The sequence below is a fragment of the Megalobrama amblycephala genome, linkage group LG6 (genome assembly GCF_018812025.1).
Source record: "Megalobrama amblycephala isolate DHTTF-2021 linkage group LG6, ASM1881202v1, whole genome shotgun sequence".
Taxonomy (NCBI): domain Eukaryota; kingdom Metazoa; phylum Chordata; class Actinopteri; order Cypriniformes; family Xenocyprididae; genus Megalobrama; species Megalobrama amblycephala.
This window is the reverse complement of record NC_063049.1, coordinates 23,719,384-23,742,449: the sequence shown is the minus strand read 5'-3', so window position 1 is coordinate 23,742,449 and position 23,066 is coordinate 23,719,384. Positions and strand designations below refer to the sequence as shown.

Here is a 23,066-nt window from a genome sequence, read left to right as displayed (position 1 = left end):
AAGAGGACATTTTAGAAATGTCCCAAATGTTCTGTAAAGGTTCAGAATCTTCATCACCTTTAGAGAACTTATAGGTAAAGTTGCACAAGGTTCTGAGAACGTCTCTTCTGCATGGGTGTTTTATAGAAAATAATAAAGTTTGAAGTCACCATTATGGAGGTGAGCGTTTGCTTTAGATGGGCTCTTGATTCTTGAAGTTTTAACATTAGGTTTTTTTTTTGGCTGCTTTAGCTGTGTTCTCAAAATGCGCTTGTTACAGCAAAAATTGTAAGCAAAAAAAGATTAGATGGATTTGTTTTTTTAGTAATGATGATCAATCATTATTTAGTGTTCTGATTCTCTCTAGAGACTAAAGTCAGAGTGTGTTAACTGTTATTTCAGCATTAATTATGGTTTGTTTTTCTTTTTTTATGAGTTTTTTTTTTTTTTTTTTTAATTTATTATGCTGACAGAGTTTTGAGCAGTGTCTTTTAGACTCACACAGACATCATGAATCAGCGTATGAACCTCAACAATGGTGACAATAAACAAAAATCTTTTTTGGGACTTTAGTAGCTTGTTTTGTGATGCTCAGAGTTAATCTGTTTATCTGAAAATTTTGTCACCATTGTTGAGGTTCATACGCAGAATCTTGATGTCTGTGTGAGTCTACGTAATCCTGTCTGGATAATTTCTGCACAATGATAAAAACTTTCAAAATATCGAAGCATGGTAGGATTTTTATTATCATAAGACTACAACAACATGAAAAAAATACAATATTCAGGGATCATTGAATAAAGCCACACTCAAAAAAATAACTCTTTGAACGAACATAAAAAAAAAATCATGGAAAGGATTTCCACATGATTAAGTTGCTTTATTTCAGCATTATGCAATTCTGTTATTCCAATTTAATGTACTTACGTTGGGTCAACTTAATTTATTAAGGTTGATTCAACTTATTTACTATGGTTGGGCACAACTTAATTTAATAGTGTCAGCCCAACTAATTTACAATGTTTTGGAAAATAAATAAAAAGCAATAAATAAAAAAAAAATTAAAAATAAATTGTTTTCATATACATTGATTTTTACAATTAATTCTTCTTGTTTAATTTTGTGATTTATATAACTTTCGTGATGTTCTGTGTTAGAAATCTAAATGTGATACTGGATTCATCCTAAATTGCCTTAACCAAAAACATTGTAAAGCCTAAATTGATCACAAGTCCATTGGTGGCATGGATCAACATTTTTTACAATCAACACTTACAATGCTTTTGGGAAATGCAACCCAGAGCACTACCACAGTGATTACTTTCTTATTAAAGTAATTTGAAAGTTTCTTCTTCTTCTTCTTGATTTTATGGCAGTTGGCATACAACTTTAAGGTGCATTACCGCCACCTGCTGGTTAGGAGTGTGGACCAAGAATGCAAGGACCTTTACCTATCAACTTCTAAACACCTATAATCTGTTATCTAAATCAGTCATTTTTAAATATAGTAATAAAAAATCAATACACTCCTCATGTGAGTTCCTTTGCAATAAATTTGTCAAATTAAACTTCATCTTAATTCTTTTTAAATAAAAAATCAATTCTCTCCTTTCACTATTATATTTTGGACATTTCATTATAACATGTTCCACTGTTTCTTCTTGTTTACAATACTCACATGCTCCTGTCTGATGTTTCCCTATTTTATTTAGAGTACTGTTAAGTGCTGTATGTTCAAATCTAAGTCTAGATATAATTGATTCTTCTTTTCTATTTCTCCTTGTTATTCTGCCTTTACCAACAATTCTTTGGATGTTATAAAGCCATCTTCCTGTTCTTTTATCCTCTCATTGTTTCTAATTTAAAAGTTTGTTAGCAGGTCCTCAACTATGGTGGCCCAGTAGTGCACAACACAACGAAATTAAAAAAGCAAACATAAGTTCACAACACAACGAAATCGAGACACAACACAACAGAATCGAGCCACAACACAACGGAAATGCTCCCGACCACTAGGGGGCTCTCAGAGCTCGGTAAAGTTAGTTTTCCTTGCCACTGTTCTATAGAGTCGGCAGTAATATCAATACCACGATTAGTTTAAACAGTATGTAACCACTGCATATCGACATGAAATATTAATTCAATATCACCTACGTGCAAAATAGCTTCATATTTAGGCCTATACTTGTGAATGATTTGACGCGCTACCACGGCGCATGATGAAGGGAACGTCTGCCAATCCCACTAAGTGGTTAAAACGTATAATTTGTATTCATTAAAATTACTTTTAACATTTAAAAACAGACATATTCAAATTCCAAAGCTTGTCAGTCTTACCAACAGGAACTAACAACCTTTGGAATTTGAACATGTCTGTTTTTAAATGTTAAAAGTAATTTTAATGAATACAAATTATACGTTTTAACCACTTGGTGGAATTGGTGGATGTTCCCTTTATCATGCGCCGTGGTATCGCGTCAAATCATTCACAAGTATAAATATGAAGCTATTGTGAACGTAGTTGATTTTTAATTAATATACCATGTCGATATACAATGCTTACATACTTAAAACTAATCATGGTATTGATATCTTTGTAAAACTGTCGACTTTATAGAACAGTGGCAAGGAATAGTAATATTACCTAGCTCTGAGAGCCCCCAAGTGGTCGGGAGCATTTCCGTTGTGTTGTGGTTTAATTCCGTTGTGTTGTGGCTTGATTCCGTTGTGTTGTGAACTTATGTTTTTTTTTTTTTTATTTCGTTGTGTTGTGCACTACTGGGCCACCGTACTCAACCCAAGTACAAGTGCAACAATTCACCACAATGGTAACCCCAAAACTATTAATTAACAGAAACTTTTAAATACCAACATAATAGAACAGTAAACATTAAAAAGTCTTTCCATTTTCTCATCTTCCTAAAAACTGCTTAAAATATCACTTTATTTCAACATTTACACTCCTAGTTCAGCCCCTTTGCAAAGCATGATGGGAAGTGAAAACATTGAAACATGTTATTCCAATATGAAAATATCAAGTTAAGTCAAAGAGTAATCGTTTCAAGTCAATTTAACATGAATCGATCACATTTAAACCAGAAACCCGATACAATGGTGCTGAATCAAAATAAATTGTTTAAATAAACTGAACAGCATCAAAAAATCTTTTTTTTTTTTTTTTTTTTTTTTTTGAGTGCACTGGATGATGACAAAAACATCAACTATGAGCAACCAAAATCTACTTGATTAGATTTTTTTTTTTTTTTTTGCTGCAAATGTGCTTTAGAAACACACAATTACAACAATTGAAGAAAAATTTAAGTAAAAATGTCAAGGGCCAGGAGCCCAACTAAAGCAAGCGCTTACCTCCGTAATGGTGACATTTATCAATTTTGATAAAAGATCACCTCATTAAGAAGATTTGTATGAAAGAAATAAAGTCAGAGTGGTTTGTAATAAGTGAAGTTGCAGAGATCTAGAGAGATCTGTTAGTGTTTAATGTTCTGTTTCTGTTATCTTAGTTTTGCGAGGTTACCATTGTGCTGGAGAGATGTGCTTCAGTTAGTGATGATTGAGAAACACTGATGATCTGCTGCATGTTGCTTTATTTAAAGGCAGTAACTGTGTAGTTGCTGATGCAGTGATACAGCAGTTACATTAGCTCGTGCATGTTGTCAGCTAATGATTTACTACAAGAGATTTGCAATTTAAAGAAAAGGTTTCAACAATCCAGGAAATACCTGTAAAGAGCTTTTTTTTATAAGACATTTAAGAAAAAAATGTTTTTGTTTGAACAGCCACTTTTTTATATGCTTCTGGGGCGTTTTATATTTACATAAAGACAATGCATAAAATTCCAACCATTCTTTTCAGACATTGCATTTATTAATTTTTTTTTCTTTTTTTTTTTAAATACTGACACCAAAACACACCAAAAGGTGTGGGAGCATACCTCCCACACCTTAATATCTCTGCAGGCCTCTTCTAGTGCTTTGAAGAGTTACTTTCTCATATGGGTTGGAGTCAAACACTTTCCATCTCAAAAAGAAGAACATCACATTGCATTGGCCTACAAAAGCATGCAATTGGTATGCATATGAAGTTGCATAATAAAGGTAATATTTTTTTAACCCAAATGCAGACAATTCATATTCTAAAACATTTCTTTCAATAGGAAATCAGGAAAGCAATGACAAAATGCAAGTAAATTATGGCTCACAAAATGGGGTTTCTGGCTCACATTGACTGAAAAAGGATTACAAGCCACAGGTGTAAAAATGTGTGGAACAAGAAGGCTGACAAGGAGATACATGCAAGCTAAAAAAGGCAATTAAACAAGACAGAACTGACATTAATGAGAGTAATATTGACTGTAGACCCATCTGGCTCTGTCAGGATCTGGATCAAGATCAGCAGGACTTGGGTCACCTTGACTGCCAAGATACTGCTGAATAATATGTAAGCTATATATGTTCAAATACTGATAAACAAAAAATAATAATTTTTCATAATTATTATAAAAAACTAATTGCCTACAGTTTTATGTGGTGGTTTGAATATATTGTCTTGAGTTTGAGTGTAGTTTGTCACATTCAGTCAGAGATGATTAGTTAGTGTTAATCTGTTAATCACATTCACAAAAAGAAAGTTTGACTGAGATAAATTTTAGTAATTAATTTGTCTGCAAAAACAAAAAGCATGGACTTTGCACTAATAAATCATGATTTATCTATAGTGGGCTGAAAAGTATTGATCTAGAAGTCACTGCCCTTTCATATTGCTCATGCTCAAAATGAATCATGCAGTCATGATTTATCAAAAAAGTAGTTCAGAAAGATGAATTTTTGTGCAGTGTTAGCTTAGTTTGTGTGTGTGTGTGTGTGTGTAAGCCAAATCAACCCAGTAACACCACTGCAGAATAACAAAAAGCAAAGAGTGGTTTAACATTCCAGTGGGTTCTAAATGAATGAAAAACAAAGAGAAAATACAGGCACATTCTGTTCCTTAAATTCTAAATGAAATAGTTTAGGGCTACTGCTGTGTATCCATGCCAACACGATTCTATTCTTCTGGGTTACTAGGCTCTTAGCCATCTTGAAAGAACCATTCAGTGAGAAAGTTGACTGAATGAAGACAGAAAAACACATTTTAGTACAAACTATATAACAAGCAACATAGGCACTATGTTCATATTGATGTGTCTTAATAATACACTTAAATATATTTATTTAGAAATTAATTAATTACACTATAATACGCAGTACAGACTTGCAAAAACATCACTTGCTACCTTCACAAAAACATCACTGGCACATTTACTGTATATATCCATATTGACCATCAATATGGATATTCCATCCTTACTGTACCAAGATAATTAACATAACATACAAAAAAAAAAATCAGAAATCGTACTGTCACTTACAAGACAGAAAGTTACTGAATGAGACCACATCTTTAGTGAAGTCGACAGTTTATTCAAATTACACAATTAAAAACTTTTCAAGTTTTTCAAGTCTAAGCACGGCATGTAGTGTCAGCATGATCTCAGTACTACAATTGTTCTATATAAAAATATTTTAAAATTTACAGGTTAATTTCAGAAGAGATAAACTACTGTAACGCCACAAAGATAGCTCACAAATGTATTGCTAACATGATGGTCTAGTAGTACGTCTCTCTTTCCACCCAACCTGCAAAGAAAGAAAAATGTTTTATTTTTTACAGATAAAAATAGAAAATGATGCATTCATACAGTACATAGACATACATTCGTATTCATTTAAATTCTACAATACAGTGCAATTGCTTAGAACAGTTTCCTGATTACCTCCAGGGTTCCTTCTAAGGACGAGCTTTCTGATTTCATCATAAATAAAGATGAGAAGAGAGTACGGCAAGGCACAGAACCACCAATTGAGCCTGTATATAGAGAGCAGAACATAAACCAAAGAACCAGGCGAGAAATAACTATGTTTGTTGTATACAAATCAATTTTAGCCTACTTGAGTGGGTACATTCTGAGAGCCACATCCATGCCAGGGCAGTAAGACAAGAAAGCCGCTAGTGCTGTTTCCTCAAACAATCCAAAGATCAGGATTTTGTTCCTGTAGTTGTACATAGACAATAGCAGTAAATAGACAATAAATGAATGAAAATCTCTTCAAGAACACGGCTTACGCTCATTCAGAGCTCATTTGTTCTCCCAGACTCACTTCATTCCCTGCTGGAAGACAGAATTACGCCTGGTCTTGCAGATAATCAGATCGGCCCACTGCACAATCACAATGCTGGCGAAGAACGCTGTGTGGCAAGTGAACTCCACAATCTTTCTCTGTTCATATGTCTGAAAAACATAAAAGTGCTTTGGTAAAATACTAACCTAAAAGTATTACTTAAAGGTGCCCTCGAATGAAAAATTGAATTTATCTTGGCATAGTTAAATAACAAGAGTTCAGTACATGGAAATGACATACAGTGAGTCTCAAACTCCATTGTTTCCTCCTTCTTATATAAATCTCATTTGTTTAAAAGACCTCTGAAGAACAGGCGAATCTCAACATAACACCGACTGTTACGTAACAGTCGGGATGTATGCCCCCAATATTTGCATATGCCAGCCCATGTTCCCAACATTATAAAAGGCATTTGACAAGGGCAGCCAGTATTAACGTCTGGATGTGCACAACCAAATCATCAGACTAGGTAAGCAAGCAAGAACAATAGCGAAAAATGGCAGATGGAGCAATAATAACTGACATGATCCATGATAACATGATATTTTTAGTGATATTTGTAAACTGTCTTTCTAAATGTTTCATTAGCATGTTGCTAATGTACTGTTGAATGTGGTTAAAGTTACCATCGTTTCTTACTGTATTCACGGAGACAAGAGAGCCGTCGCTATTTTCATTTTTAAACACTTGCAGTCTGTATAATTCATAAACACAACTTCATTCTTTATAAATCTTTCCAACAGTGTAGCATTACCCGTTAGCCACGGAGCACTATCAAACTCATTCAGAATCAATGTAAACAATATAACAGTATACAATACTCACATAATCTGACACATGCATGCCGCAAGCATGACGAACACTTTGTAAAGATCCATTTTGAGGGTTATATTAGCTGTGTAAACTTTGTTAAGGCACTGTTTAAGGCAAGAGCGAGCTCTGTGGGCAGAGAGCACAGGATTTAAAGGGGCCGCAGCATAAAATCGGCGCGTTTATAATGATGCCCCAAAATAGGCAGTTAAAAAAATTAATAAAAAAAATCTATGGGGTATTTTGAGCTGAAACTTCACAGACACATTCAGGGGACACCTTAGACTTATATTACATCTTTTAAAAACATAATCTAGGGCACCTTTAAGACGACTTCATGAAATAAAAATTAGGGTTTTGGAGCTATATACAACTATATGCTTGTGTATTCCTAAATGCTGACAAGATTTAGTTTTAGCAGACGTACACTTACAAGTCAGTAATTTTTTTTTAAAGAAATTAATAGTTTTATTCAGCAAGGATGCATTACATGTATCAAAAGTGACAGTAAAGACATTTATAATGTTACAAATAAATTTTATTTCAAATAAATGCTGTCCCTTTGAACTTTCTATTCATCAAAGAATCCTGAAAAACTGTCTATAATAAGAAATGTTTCTTGAGCACCAAATCAGCATATTAGAATGATTTCTGAAGAAGGATCATGTGACACTAAAGACTGGAGTAATGGCTGCTGAACGTTTTACTGTTTTTACTGTATTTTGATCAAATAAATGAAGCCTTTGTAAGCATAAGAGAATTATTTTAAAAAGAGAAAAACTTCTTTCTCTTTTGGGAAAATAGAGCAATAGGTACTGTGGAATGAGAATACCCCTCCCCCTTATTAGCATGTCGCAAATCATGGTTCACAACTGTGACATAATTCATAATACCTACCCACTGTTGTCCGTAACTGTCCTCCAGGTCATTAATATGTTTGTCATCCCAACCAACACGAATTCCTAGTAGTCTTGATGGTAAAAAGCCATTTTCGGCAAGAATGACAAAGTATGCAAAAAATCCAGCCAGAGCCTGAATCATACCTGCAGAACCAGACAAGATCTTGCATTAAAATATTTTTTTAATTGTGAAGCAATATTTGAAATATTCTATTGTGAGAAGCCTTTATAAAGTATGGTAGCATGTTAGTCAGCAAAAACTTGGAATGGGAGTTTTTGGATCTCTTTGGATCTCTGACAGTAGTTTATTTACATTTACTTCAAAATTTTGGGGTCAGTAAGATTTTTTTGAATGAATGAATGAATGGGTCCTCATCTGGCTCCTAAACTCTGGAATAGCCTTCCTGATAATGTTTGGGGCTCAGACTCACTCACCCAGTTTAAATCTAGATTAAAGACGCATCTCTTTAGCCAAGCAACCTGCTAACAGTGATTGTAAATTAAATTGCCTAAATTATTACATTATTAGCTAACTGCATTCTCTAAATTGTAATGTTGACATGCATTCTCTGTAAAGCTGCTTTAAAACGATATGTATCATGAAAAGCGCTATACAAATAAATGTGAAAAAAGAATGAATACTTTCATTCAGCAATGATGCATTAAGTTGATGTGCATTAAAAATGACAAAGACATTTCTAATGTTACAAAAGATTTCTATTTTACATAAATAAGCTGAAAAGTCAGCTTTGCCATCACAAGAATAAATGACATTTTTAAATATATTAAAATAGAAAACAGTTTTTTGAAATTGTACTACTATTTCAAAATATTACAGTTTTTACTATATTTTGACAAATAAAATGCAGCCTTGGTGAGCATAAGAAACTTTCAAAACTTTTGAACGGTAGCGTACGCATTCTGGCAGATGTTTTTACATTGAAGATATGTATCAGTATGTATGTATTTGCCAGGAATCAAACACACAATCTTAGCATATTTACCACCATTCTCTACAATTAAGGCTACTAGAACAAAGACACAAAATGGCCACCTACCTATCTGCCCATATGCAATGCTAATAAGTCTTTCATTCACCAACTTGTCTGTTTTAGGGTTTCTGGGTTGTCTCTTCATGATATCACTCTCAGCAGCCTCATATGCCAGAGAAATAGCAGGGACCTTGAAAACAAAACAAAACAAAACAAAACAAAAAATGATTAACTGTCAACTCTTGTAGAGGTAGAAAGACCAAATACAAGTGTGAAAAAGAAAATAACCCAATGTGTTCTGCACTGACCATGTCTGTTCCCAGGTCAATACACAGAATGGTAACAGTTCCTAAAGGCAAGGGGATGTTGGCGATAATGAAGAACAGAAAGGGTGTGATCTCAGGGATGTTACTGGTCAGGGTGTAAGCAATGGACTTCTTCAAGTTGTCAAAGATCAGACGCCCTAGAGTGGAGAGAAAACACTAATAAAAGAGCCCACAACAATGAGAAGATATGAATAAAGGTCTCCCGTACCTTCTTCTACGCCTGTGACGATTGAGGCGAAGTTGTCATCTAGCAGGATCATGTCGGCAGCCTGTTTGGACACGTCTGAGCCAGCAATGCCCATAGCAACACCAATATCAGCCTTCTTCAGTGCAGGAGAATCATTCACACCATCCCCTGTTACAGCCACAATGGCTCCCTTTGGAACAGAAATGATTTATTAACATTAACTCAAAATTACAATTTGATGGTTCGGAGCACGTATCAAACTGCCAAAGTCACGTGAACCATTGAAATTTCGAAACGTATCCAAGCCTCGTTTACTGAAATCACGCGACTTTGGCATTTTGATACACGCTCCGAACCACTGATTCAAAACTTCAAAATTCGTAAAGCTTCGAAGCTTCATGAAGCAGTGTTTTGAAATCGCCCATCACTAGATATTGTTGAATAAAGTCATTATTTCGTTTTTCCGGTGCACAAAAAGTATTCTCGCTGCTTCTTATCATTAAGGTTGAACCACTGTAGTCACATGTTTTAAACATGTACCTTTCTGGACAGTGTTAATTATCTTGCTGTCAATGGAGGACTCACTGAACCATCGGATTTTATCAAAAATATCTTAACTTGTGTTCTGAAGATGAACGAAGGTATTGCGGGTGTGGAACGACATGAGGGTGAGTAATTAATGAGAGAATTTACATTTTTGGGTGAACTAACCCTTTAATATGCTGAATGTAGTTCCAAACGTAGGTTCGGGAGGAGCCTAAACATTCAGTCCTGTCAATCATCATTGCGAGCGTATATAAGCAGCAGTCGCTGCGTCATCCCAGCGACAATTCTTCCAGCATCCCTCCTCCTCCCCATCTCCTCCTCTATTTCTCTTATTCTCCCTCTATGCAGTACTGTTATAGGGGGGTTTAACTCGGAGCTCGAGCCGAGCCTCGGGTTCGAGCCTACTTCGAGGACAGCAAGCCAAGTTTGTTTTACCATTAACCATTCAAACTGAATGGGCAGGCGAACTTGTGAATTTACTGTTCGAGAAACATTTATTACTATTAGTAATGTTGGAAAAAGTGGTGCTTATCTTACTGATTCCAAAATTTTAAATGTACATAATACTTAGTTGCCTTTTTATTTTAAAAGGGTGCCTATCACAAGTGGGCAGGGACGGACTGGGACTAAAAAACGGCCCTGGACTTTGACTAGGCCCGGCCCAAAGCAATCGGCGTGCGGAAACTCGACGACAACAACAATTACGCCTGGCATGAGTGTCACAAAACTTTAATTGTGGCTCATGATACTATACCATCCAAATTATAGCAATAGCACTGATGTCGACTAGATGTTGTGTTAAAAGCATATTAGATTAACTTGAATACACATATAACGTCTTTGCTGCTTACTTGGCGGCCACGGCCAGTGCAGCTGGCATCCAACTTAAAGGTGCATTGCTGCCACCTACAGTACTGGAGTGTGAAACAGATTAGTGGGGGGAAAAAACAGATGATGACTGCGTGCGTGGCGGGTGGTGGGAGTACCTGGAGTACCGGCCGTTCTGTGGTTCTCCAGATCACACAGATGGCCAGTCCGCCCCTGCAAGTGGGGATCAAATTTTGGGGTCCATGGAACCAAAAGGTTTGAAAACCCCTGTTCTAAGCTGTCTGTCTAATTGAAGCATAAAGGTCCACAACCCATTGTTTAGGTATATTCAGAAGTTCAGTCATTACCTGTCGCTGACACCCCTCAACAATAATCAGTTTCTGCTGTGGTGACGTTCTGGCGAACACAATTTCTGTGTGGTACTTCAGAATATCATCTAGCTGTTCAGCCGTGAGGTCCTTCAGGTCTCCACCATGAACCACACAGGCCTTTGCATCTCTGAAAAGAGACATTCACTGAGTTATTAGATTCATGTCAAGGCAAGTTACAGTAACGTTTTTGGTAAAACTAACACACTGCGATACCTGGGGTTGACCTCATTGACAGGTATATTCAAGCGAGCAGCAATGTCTTCCACAGTCTCATTACCCTCAGAAATAATCCCAACACCCTTTGCTATGGCTTTTGCAGTGATTGGATGGTCACCAGTTACCATGATAACCTAATAGTTCAGAAATATATGTGTATACTATAATTATATAATAAATTCAGCACATATGCTGGATATGTATCTCTGCTTTACCTTTATTCCTGCACTTCTGCATTTGCCTACAGCATCAGGTACAGCAGCACGTGGAGGGTCGATCATTGACATGAGACCCACAAAGCACAGATTCTCCGTAGGGAAATTCACATCCTCAGTATCAAACTGGAAACCTTCTGGAAACTGTTCATCAGGGAGGTAGAAATGACAGAAGCCTGTTGGAGAAGAACATGAATGATCAGTCCAGGTGAACTCACAACTTTTATTTGAAGAAGCAGTTTTTTCTCTTTTACCCAAAACTCTTTCTCCAAGGCCCCCAAGCTCCAGATAAGCATTCTGAAAGGATTCTTTCATTTCATCATCCAAAGGCTGCTCCTTCCCTTGTATCAGTATAGTAGCACAGCGGTCCAGGATTCTCTCTGGGGCTCCTTTCACGACCAGCAGGTGTTTAGACTCTGTGCCACCATTTGGGTTCTTGTGCACTGACAACTATCAATGCATGCATCAGATCATTTCAGATAATGATGAGATGCATTTTATAAGTAGCATGTGAAAATTCAGGCTGTCAACTGAACATGTTTATTTAGTGTGATTAATTAGAAAAATCACAAAGGAATGTTTCTACCAATCTTGAAATAACAGCTTTATGTTTTTGGCCACAAATCCACAATTCAACACAGACCCATTAAATTTGACTAATTATATTCCATATTTTATTATTTTTTATTTGAAATTATTCATTTGTTTGCATTCCAAATAAGAATCCATATAGAGATGTAAGATCCTACATCCAGTACCTGATATTTGTTTGTAGAGTTGAAAGGGATTTCCGCCACTTTGGTGTACTTTTCTCTCATTTCTTTGACTGATCCACAGCAAAGCTCAATGCATTTCAGCAGAGCAGATTCAGACGCATCCCCAGCAACATCTCTCTAAACATTTAAACACAAAAGTGAGATATTTCGTTTAAAATCTTACAAACAGTGTTCGCAATGAAGAGGTGACATACATGTTTTTACTTTCCAATTTTCATAAGGATCATTATTGGACGGTACACTGACAAATTATAATACTGATATGATCAATCAATCAATTAATCAAACTATCTATCTATCTATCTATCTATCTATCTGTCTATCTGTCTGTCTGTCTGTTTATGGTTTTATATAATAGTTCAAAAGTTTTGGTCGGTAGGATTATTTAAGCTTTTTAAAATAAATCTCTTACAGTATGTTCACTATGGCTGCATTTATTTGATCTAAAATACATTAAAAACAGTAATATTGTGAAATGTTATTATCATTTCAAATAACTTTTCTATTTTAAAATATTTTAAAATATGATTTATTCCTTTGACGGCAAAGCTGAATTTTCAGCATCATTACTCCAGTTTTTAGAGTCACATGATCCTTCAGAAATCATTCTAATATGCTGATTTCCCGCTCATGAAACATTTCTTATTAGTATCAATGTTAAAAAACAGTTGGGCTGCTTAATATTTTTGTGGAAAGTGTGATTGAGATATATATATATATATATATATATATATATATATATATATATATATATATATACAATGGTGGTCAGAATTATTGGCACCCTTGTTAAATATGATCAAAGATGACTGTAAAAATAAATCTGCATTGTTTATTCTTTTGATCTTTAATTCATAAAATTAGCAAAAATCTAACCTTTCATTGAAGAAAAAGAATTGAAAGTGGGGGGAAAGTCACATTATGAAATAAATGTGTATATCCAAAACACGTTGGCCACAATTATTGGCACCCTTTTATTCAATAGTTTTTGCAACCTCCTTTTGTTTTATTTCTAGCAGAAGCGGTCAGGTTTTGATTTTTTATTTGTTGATATTTGATAGAATCCATGATACCATATATCTGAACAAAGTGTCCAGGACTTCCAGCAGAAAAATAGGCCCACAAAATTAAATATCCAGCAGTATATTTAACCGTGGACATGGGGTACTTTTTATCCATGTGTGCACCAAACCCATCTGGTGGGTTTGCTGCCAAAAATCTTTTTTTTTAGTTTCATCTGACCATAGAAGCTGGTCCAGTTTGAAGTTCCAGTCTTGTCTGACAACTGAATATACTGGAGATTGTTTCCGGATGAGAGCAGAAGATTTTTTTTGAAAACCTCCTGAACAACTTGTGGGACCTGAACAACCTCCTCACCGCGCATTAGACACATTTCCTCTTCCAGGCAGATTTGTAACATCTTTAGTTAATTGGAACTTCTTAATTATTGCCCTGATAGTGGAAATGGGGATTTTCAATGCTTTAGCTTTTTTCTTACAGCCACTTTCTATTTTTGAAGCTCAACAATCTTTTGCTGCACATCAGAACTATATTCTTTGGTTTTATTCATTGTGATGAATGATTAAGGGAATTTGGTCTTTGTGTTTCCTCATGTTTATACTCCTGTGGAACAGGAAGTCATGGCTGGACAATTTCATGTTCATGATCACCCTGGTGTGCTAAAAAATGTAAATATGAATGGGAATATACTTCAGAGATATTTTACTCATAAAAAATTCTAGGGGTGCCAATAATTGTGGCCAACATGTTTTGGAGAAAAACATTTATTTCATAATGTGATTTTTCCCCCACTTTCAATTCTTGTCCTTCAATGAAAGGATAGATTTTTGCTCATTTTATGAATTAAAGATCAAAGGGATAAACAATGCAGATTTATTTTACAGTCATCTTTGATCATATTTACCAAGGGTGCCAATAATTCTGACCACCACTGTATATATACACCCACCAAAAGTTACTGTATAACTTGTGCAATGACCCATACATGAACATATACCCTGTGACATAGGTTAGTATAAGTATAATAAGTATAGAATAACTGCTGTGCATCACATCAAAAACGAACCTTCAGAATTGGCACATCGGTCTGTTCTGCCAGGAACACAGCCCTGTTGCAGAGCCCAGCAATGCGTGCCAATGCAGTCCAGGTGGCCGAGCTGCGGTCAAAGGAGGTCCCGCTCTGATTTTCTGTGGTGTCAGCCTCATGGATCTGGTTATCAAACCACATGTGAGCTACAGTCATGCGATTCTGCGTTAATGTGCCAGTTTTATCAGAACAGATGGTTGAGGTTGAGCCCAGGGTTTCAACGGCCTCAAGGTTCTTAACCAAACAGTTTTTCTTAGCCATACGTTTAGCTGTGAGGGTGAGACAAACCTAAAGAATGAGAAACAGAGAGTAGGTGTCATGCAAATATAAGGGCCTAACTTTGTAAGTAATAGTAAGTAAGTTTGAACAAACTTACCGTGACTGTAGCAAGAAGACCTTCAGGCACATTGGCCACAATGATGCCAATAAGAAAGATAACAGCCTCCAACCAGGAGTAACCAAGAACGAGAGACAGAATAAAGAAAGAGACACCCAGGAAGACAGCCACGCCTGTGATGATGTGGATGAAGTGTTCGATCTCAATGGAAATGGGGGTGCGCCCAACCTCTAGACCAGACGCAAGTGTTGCAATTCGGCCCATTACAGTACGGTCTCCGGTGCTGATGACGATGCCGCGTGCAGTACCTAAAACAAATGTGAAGTATTACAAGAAACAGAAGACACCAAAGTTGAGGCTTGTATTTTTAAAAAAATAATAAATTACTACTGTATTCAGCAAAAACACATTAAATTGATTAAAAGTGACAGTAAAGACATTTAATGTTACAAAAATTTCAATTTAAAATAAATGCTGTTCTTTTAAGCTTTCCATTCATCAAAGTATCCAGAAAAAGATTAATGGTTTCCACAAAAAATATTAAGCAACTGTTTTCAACATTGATATTAAGAAGAAATCTTAATTAAGCACCAAATCAGCATATTAGAATTAATTCTGAAGGATCATGTGACAATGAAAACTGGAGTAATGGTGGCTGAAAGTATACATTTTAAAATATATTTAAATAGAAATGTTTTTTTTAAACTATAATAATATTTTAAACTGTAATAATATTTTTCTGTATATTCAATCAAATAAATGCAGCCTTGGTCAGCATAAGAGACTTCTTAAAAAAAAAAAAAAACATCAAAAAATCTTACCAACTCCAAACTTATTACCGGAAGTGTATGTATATCATATTTACATATGACACAATTTAAATATGATACTGCTTCTATACAACAGTTCAATAAACAAGAAGTTAAAGGATTAGTCCACTTTTAAATAAAATTTTCCTGATAATTTACTCACCCCCATGTCATCCAAAATGTCCATGACTTTTTTTCTTCAGTCGAAAAGAAATTTTTGATGAAAACATTCCAGGATTGTTCTCCTTATAGTGGACTTCAATGGCCTCCAGATGGTTGAAGGTCAAAATTACAGTTTCAGTGCAGCTTCAAAGGGCTTTAAACGATACCAGACGAAGAATTAGGGTCTTATCTAGCGAAACGATCGCCATTTTCAAAAAAAAATACAACTGTATATGTTTTATATAAACAGATGATCGCCTTGTACGTGCTTCCGCTTTCTGCATTCTTCAAAAAACGTATGCCGTATATCCTACACCTTCCCTATTCTACTTACGGAAAAAAACGGAACTGGCGCCGCGTTCATTCCGTAAGTAGAATAGGGAAGGTGTAGGACATACGGCATAGGTTTTTTGAAGAATGCAGAAAGCGGAAGCACGTACAAGGCGATCATCTGTTTATATAAAACATATACAGTTGAATTTTTTTCGAAAATGACCGATCGTTTCTCTAGATAAGACCCTTATTCCTTGTCTGGTATCGTTTAAAGCCTTTTGAAGCTGCACTGAAACTGTAATTTTGACCTTCAACCGTCTGGAGTCCATTGAAGTCCACTATAAGGAGAATAATCTTGGAATGTTTTCATCAAAAACCTTAATTTCTTTTCAACTGATGAAAGAAAGACATGAACATCTTGGATGACATGGGGGTGAGTAAATTATCAGGAAAATTTTATTTTAAAAAAGTGGACTAATCCTTTAATATTAAGTAAATTACATTTTAGACACAATATTGCCAGTTACTTTGTTTTTGCTTTGGTAACAAAAAGTAGTTCCAAATAAAACCACAGTAGAATTAAAGCTGCTGTAGGTAACTTTTGTAAAAAAAATTTTTTTACATATTTGTTAAACCTGACATTATGTCCTGACAGTAGAATATGAGACAGATAATCTGTGAAAAAATCAAGCTCCTCTGGCTCCTATCAGTGGTCCTATTGCCATTTGCAGAAATACACCGCTCCCGGTAAGAAACAACCAATCAGAGCCAGGAGGAGTGTCTTAGCAGTGTCAATCAATCAAGCTCGCGTGCGCGCTGATCACACTCCTGTCATGCACAGTGTACAGGCGTCAAATTCAAGATTACCGGTGTGCCGCAGCTTTGCTTATGGCGAAATAAAACGATGTTATATGCAAAGGACCACCCTGAAATCTACAAGAAACCTGAAACCTGAAATCTACAAGAAACCATGCCATACATAATTTGTCAGTCCTGTTTTGAAATTATCTTAGTTGTGTAGTTCTTAAATTAAACAAATCAAGCAGGGATACTTACTTGTCAAGCAGAAATGTGGCTGACTCTGCATCGGTTTTTAATCCGTTCAGGACACATAGCTCCCTCCACCTCGGAAAAGCCGCTCCGATATTTACCCTCGTTTTATTTCGGGCTCTATCTAATTCTTTCTTTTTGGCCTTTTTATCATCGTCATCTGTCTTTTTCCGTTTACCCGTCTTTATTTTATGAGCAGGTGCCACTCGAGGAATTGACAGTTTGGATTGTTTTTCCGCCATAAGCAAAGCTGCGGCACACCGGTAATCTTGAAGCCTGTATGCGCTGGCGCTGTGCATGGGAGGGGTGAGATCAGCGCGCACGCGAGCTTGATTGATTGACACTGCTAAGACACTCCTCCTGGCTCTGATTGGTTGTTTCTTACCGGGAGCGGTGTATTTCTGCAAATGGCAATAGGACCACTGGGAGGAGCCAGAGGAGCTTGATTTTTTCACAGATTATCTGTCTCATATTCTACTGTCAGGACATAATGTCAGGTTTAACAAATATGTAAAAATTTTTTTTTTACAAAAGTTACCTACAGCAGCTTTAACCACTGGTGTTCCTGAATGAATCACCATGCTAAATTAATCCAATCAGAAAATAAAATGTTTCAATGACTCACTCATGATGTCAGTCATTTGTTTCATTTCTAATTTCATTTCTTAAATAAATTGGTTAAGTGAATAATATCATCATAAAGATATCATCACTTTTTTATGGAAGCCCGTTTCCGCCACTAAAAAAAAAAAAAAAAAAAGATTAGTTGCGATTTTTTATCTCAGAATTCTGACTTTATAACTCGCAATTGTGAGATATAAACACGCAATTGCGAGTTAAAAAATCTGAATTCTGAGATAAAAAGTCGCAATTTTTTTTTTTTTTTTTTTAGTGGCGGAAACGGGCTTCCATACTTTTTTGCCACCTAATGGTATAATGAGTAATAAATAATAAAAGTAAAAGTGTCAATATAAAAAAAATAAAGGTATATAAATTTATTCACAATGAAATCATAACAATTATGAGAATAGAAGTGAAACACTTTACTGAACATCTGTAGGAAATAAGAATATAAAATACCTTCTACACAATTGGTGGAGAAGAAAGCAATATTCCTGGTCTCTAGTGGATTATCATTTGAGAAATCCGGGGACCGTGTCTGAGGCTCTGATTCTCCAGTCAGTGAGGAGTTATCCACCTTAAAACATCCAATTTAAAAGATATTTTTACAAAATGCCACTGCCACAGAAAGGAAATGTGAAGTTCTCACTACACTGATCAGCTAAGGTAAGAAATAGAGGTTTATAATAACCTTGCAGCCATGTGAGGCTATGATTCTCAGGTCAGCAGGGATCCTGTCACCACCTTTTACTTCCACCAGATCACCAACCACCACGTTTTCAGCGTTAATTTGCTTCTTCTCACCATCACGGACAACCAATGCTTGCTAGAAAAGAAACAAAAAAGGTTTATAATTTGAACAAAAAACACATAAGACTACAAAAATACAATGCATTAAAGCTCATAGATTAGTTTATCAGGTTTAAAGACAAAAATGGTAAAATGAATGGAAAAAAATAGGACTGAAATTAGGAAGAAATATCTACCTGGGGAACCAAATTCTTGAAAGAGTCCATAATTTTTGAGCTCTTAGCATCTTGATAGTATGAGAAACATCCGGTGATGATCACCACAGCTGATAACACAACTCCCAAATACAGCTGCATTGCACAAAGAGATAGTCAAGATTAGATATAATACATCCAAGAAAGGAACACACATATTTTTCAGCATTCCCTCTCACATTGTCATTGGCAGGCTCATCCTCCATTGCTGCCTGAATACCATATGCAAGAAAGCAGAGAACGGCACCAGTCCACAATAGCATGGAGAAACCTCCAAACATCTGCTTACAGAACTTCACCCATTCTGGGATAGTTGGAGGTGGAGTGAGGGCATTAGGTCCATCACGGATCAGAATCTCTGCCGCACGGGCGCTTGTAAGACCCTGATGAAGTCACAGAGAAGACTATGTTAAGTCTATTAAGAGTAATTTTATAAAAGAGAAAAACCACTTGGAGGACTTACTCTGCTCAAGTCTGTACCATATTTACGGTGGAGCTCTTCCAAAGTCAGTTTGTGATCATCCTGAAATAAATATTATACCAAAAGATTCAACCTTGGAAAAATTATGAGAGAGTGTATTAAAGGTCCCGTTCTTCGTGATCCCATGTTTCAAACTTTAGTTAGTGTGTAATGTTGTTGTTAGAGTATAAATAAAATCTGTAAAATTTTAAAGCTCAAAGTTCAATGCCAAGCGAGATATTTTATTTAACAGAAGTCGCCTACATCGAACGGCCAGTTTGGACTACATCCCTCTACTTCCTTCTTTAATGACGTCACTAAAACAGTTTTTTGACTAACCTCCGCCCACAGGAATACACAAAAAAAGGGGGCGTGGTCTTGTTGCGCTCCCACAGAGAAGAGCAAGAGTTGCGTTTGTAGAGTGTGTTTGTCGACATGTCGTCGAAACGCTGTTATTTTCATCCCGCAGTCCATTCACCTTTGTTTGGCCTTCCCAGGGACGCTGTACTTAGAGATCAATGGTTACAATTTATGTTTAACTCGGTTCCCGAAAATTATAATCCACATGTAAAACTATGCGCAGCACTTTCTGGGCAAGGTGCGCTAAGCTGCTGTCGAATCACAACACAGGAACCGCTGGCACAATCAGAACTCGTTACGTATTTCTGAAGGAGGGACTTCATAGAACAAGGAAGTCATCAGCCCGTTTTTATGACAGTGGAAACAGCGGTATACAGATAAGTAAATTATGTGAAAAATGCTGTGTTTTTTTACACGCGAAACATGAACACATGTTATATTGCACACTATAAACACAATCAAAGCTTCAAAAAACCACGAAAAACGGGACCTTTAAACTGAAACAAAACTGTAAGTAAAGACTTACCAAATCCACTTCCTTTTTCAGCTCATCCATATCTTTCTCCTTCTTTTTGGCTTTGTTCTTTTTCTTCCCTCCTTGATCTGACGTTGCCGCCAGCTCATACTGGTCCCGTCCATCCTGAAATAGATGTTTGAAACATTAAATAGATCTTGGCTGTGACAATTGTTACTGAGTCATTTTGTGGCAAAAGTTAGGTTATAATTCATGCAAGGAATAAATAAAAGAAAATTATGTCATTATTTACTCTCTTACGCTGTTTCAGACCCGTATAGCCTTCTTTCTTCAGTGGAACACAAAAGGAGATGTTCTGAAGACTGTGCTGGATGCTCTTTCTCATGAAATTACAAAGCTTTCTGAAGCTCTCAAGCTTCTAAAAAGGATTCTAAAACACCACGAAAGTGGTTCATTCAGCTAGTGCGCTATATTCCAAGCAGCCAAAAGTCTTGCTATATATTTAGGTGAGAAAAAGACTGACATTTACTCTGTTTTTCATGGATAATATTATCCTGGCTGTTAATCTCTGCAATTAGATAATTGAATCAATGAATTGCAATCGAGAACCAGATCAGTTAGATTCAAATATTAATAATTAATTTCAGACTGATTCTAGTAACCGGTTCAACAGATTCACTGGAAAGATCTGGCCCAAAAGAATTATTTGTATGGCTTCAGAAAATGGTTGAACGGACCACTTTTATGACACCTTTATGGTGCTCTTACATCCTTCGTGAAGCGTGAACGATTTAGGTCTTGTTAACTGTCACTGCATCAAAAAAAAAATTCTTTAAATTTTCTCCTCTTGAGTTTTGTGGCAGAAATCAAGTCACAGAAGTTTGGAACAACACGAAGGTCGATGTAAATAATGACAGAATTGTCATTTTTGGTCAAATGTACCTTTTTTAATAAATAAAAGAAAGCAGTGGATAATGCAAACTGTGCATTAAAGGCATGTTTTTACCATGTTTCCATAGTCACCCATTACCTTATATCTCATGTGGTGAAGATGAGGGCAAGCCCAACTATCTGATTACTAAAACATATTCAAATTACTGCCAGCCTCCTCAGTTCTCAAGGGTCTTTGATGTATTTAAAAATGAGATCAGCTTTCTCTTGACATGATCTGCTACATGGAACAAACAAGTCTAATAATGTTCTGTGGCACAGAGCCAGTCTCAACTAGGGACATGGAAGCAACCATGTCATCTTGGCCTCTATCCAATGAAAAGAAATAAGCAGAATCAACAAAGCTTTTTCCCACAGTACATTTCATTTCCAAAAGAGAACATGAGTAGGCAACGGTGGGAGTATCATTAGTTTATCTGAGAATATCTGCGAGGGTCACACATTCGTAAACACGCAACAGATAAACAGCCACACAAAGACTGCTCATGTTTTATTCAGCTGTCCAGTCAAGCAGAGTTCACTGCAATTGTTGCCTCAGGCAAACATGTTATGCCACCTTCAAGGTGACACATGGGAGTGTGACGGGAGCAACTGTTTGTGAGAATGAAAAATGGATTTGAGAATGTTTTTCCACAGTGGTTTTGATTTCATTGAATGATCTCAAACAAAGTCACATCAGTTACAAATAATCCCACTTAACACCCAATTAAACACAGCTGCTTGGTTGTACAGTGAAAGAACCTATGAGTCTACTCTACACTGTGAAAATAGGTACAGCACATTAGGCTACATGTTGATATCTTTCCTTTATTCTTATTAAAAAGGATTAGGAAGTTTTGTGTTAATTCGAGTGTACTGACCTAGATAAGGCACACCATGTTAAGGGGAGGAGAGAAAACTCCACATAGAAACAACAACCTGTGACTGTAAAACTAGTATTAGGACGTAAGAACATATGCAACTATTACATTACGCAAGAACAATTACAATAAATAGAAAGTTTATAGCAAAACAGTGGAAGCACGGTTTTAAATCATGATTCCACACTGAGTATGCTAATATGGCCGGAAATAGTGATGAATAGCAATGAGTTCTGCAAGCACTCCACAGGTCATACTACAGCCTACGACACTCCCACTTCAAAATACAAATATACTGAAATATTAAATGCCGTCATAGAATAATAAACAATAAGTCACTCCACAACCCAACAACATACAACATAATGATGACTACACAGAATATGAAATATTTATTCTATTCAGTTTTTGAAACAAATACAAGCTCTGAACTAGACGTTACCACAGTTTGTGTTATCAAAATATATTTACTTTTTATATTGAATATTGTAGTCTTTGTAGGCTATCACCAGCGATCTTATAATCCTTATTTTTAGAAAATAACTTTCATAAACGCATCCTGACACCCATTAATCTAAATATCAAAAATGCTTAACATAACACGCGAATTAATATCATTTTACTTACCCCAACTCCCATTTTTGCTTGCTTGTGCACGGCGAATGTGCAACTTTATGTTCACTTTCAAAGCCCTTTTCAGATGTCAGGAGCAGAGCATCAAATCAGCAGCAACTCTGCTGCAGCTCAACTCATATGAGAGTTTGTGTAGAAACTGAACAACCAATAGGAAGAGAGCAAACTGTGTGTAGCGCGCGCGTGTGTGTGTGTGCACAAGAGGAGAAGTGTAAAATCTAAGGTTTGAATCCACCAGACAACGTTTATCCCCTTAAGCATTTATAATTACTCTAAATAATTATGAATATGACAAAGTTCACTATAAATAGCTTGTCTGAGATAAAATAAATAGAACAGAATAAAATCAACTTTTACTTTAATGTTAAAGGCAGGTTAGGCGATTTGTTCCAGAAACAGTTTTGTTGTGCTGGTTAAAAGTCTCTTCACATCCTGATTGCAGTCACTAAGTTAAGTGGTCTAAATAAATGTATTAATATATAATCTGTGGAAGGCATAGGACCATAAAATGTTCACCCAATCATTGCATTTGGTCCGATGTCCTACCTCTCTGCCAGCATATGTATTTTCATACCTCCACGCA

At 36.0% G+C, this 23,066-nt stretch overlaps 1 protein-coding gene across 2 annotated transcripts; it reads right to left on the bottom strand.

The window, feature by feature from the left end:
- Positions 1 to 3,566: 3,566 nt before the first annotated feature.
- Positions 3,567 to 22,633, bottom strand: atp1a1b (ATPase Na+/K+ transporting subunit alpha 1b). Of its 2 annotated transcripts, XM_048193501.1 has the most exons (23): positions 22,478 to 22,633; positions 20,091 to 20,204; positions 19,208 to 19,267; positions 18,924 to 19,127; positions 18,727 to 18,840; positions 18,432 to 18,566; positions 18,200 to 18,317; positions 14,865 to 15,133; positions 14,468 to 14,776; positions 12,364 to 12,498; positions 11,860 to 12,055; positions 11,606 to 11,781; positions 11,388 to 11,524; positions 11,151 to 11,301; positions 9,451 to 9,619; positions 9,225 to 9,379; positions 8,983 to 9,106; positions 7,923 to 8,068; positions 6,195 to 6,325; positions 5,985 to 6,086; positions 5,810 to 5,901; positions 5,621 to 5,672; positions 3,567 to 5,102 (listed from the first exon to the last, which is right to left on the bottom strand). In XM_048193501.1, exons 1-22 carry the CDS (start codon positions 22,487 to 22,489, stop codon positions 5,644 to 5,646), a joined length of 3,078 nt encoding a protein of 1,025 aa, XP_048049458.1. In that variant the 5' UTR covers positions 22,490 to 22,633; the 3' UTR covers positions 3,567 to 5,102; positions 5,621 to 5,643. The 2 variants fall into 2 exon arrangements, with proteins under 2 accessions (XP_048049458.1, XP_048049457.1); XM_048193500.1 differs by having other exon boundaries at positions 3,567 to 5,672.
- Between the last annotated feature and the right edge of the window lie 433 nt (positions 22,634 to 23,066).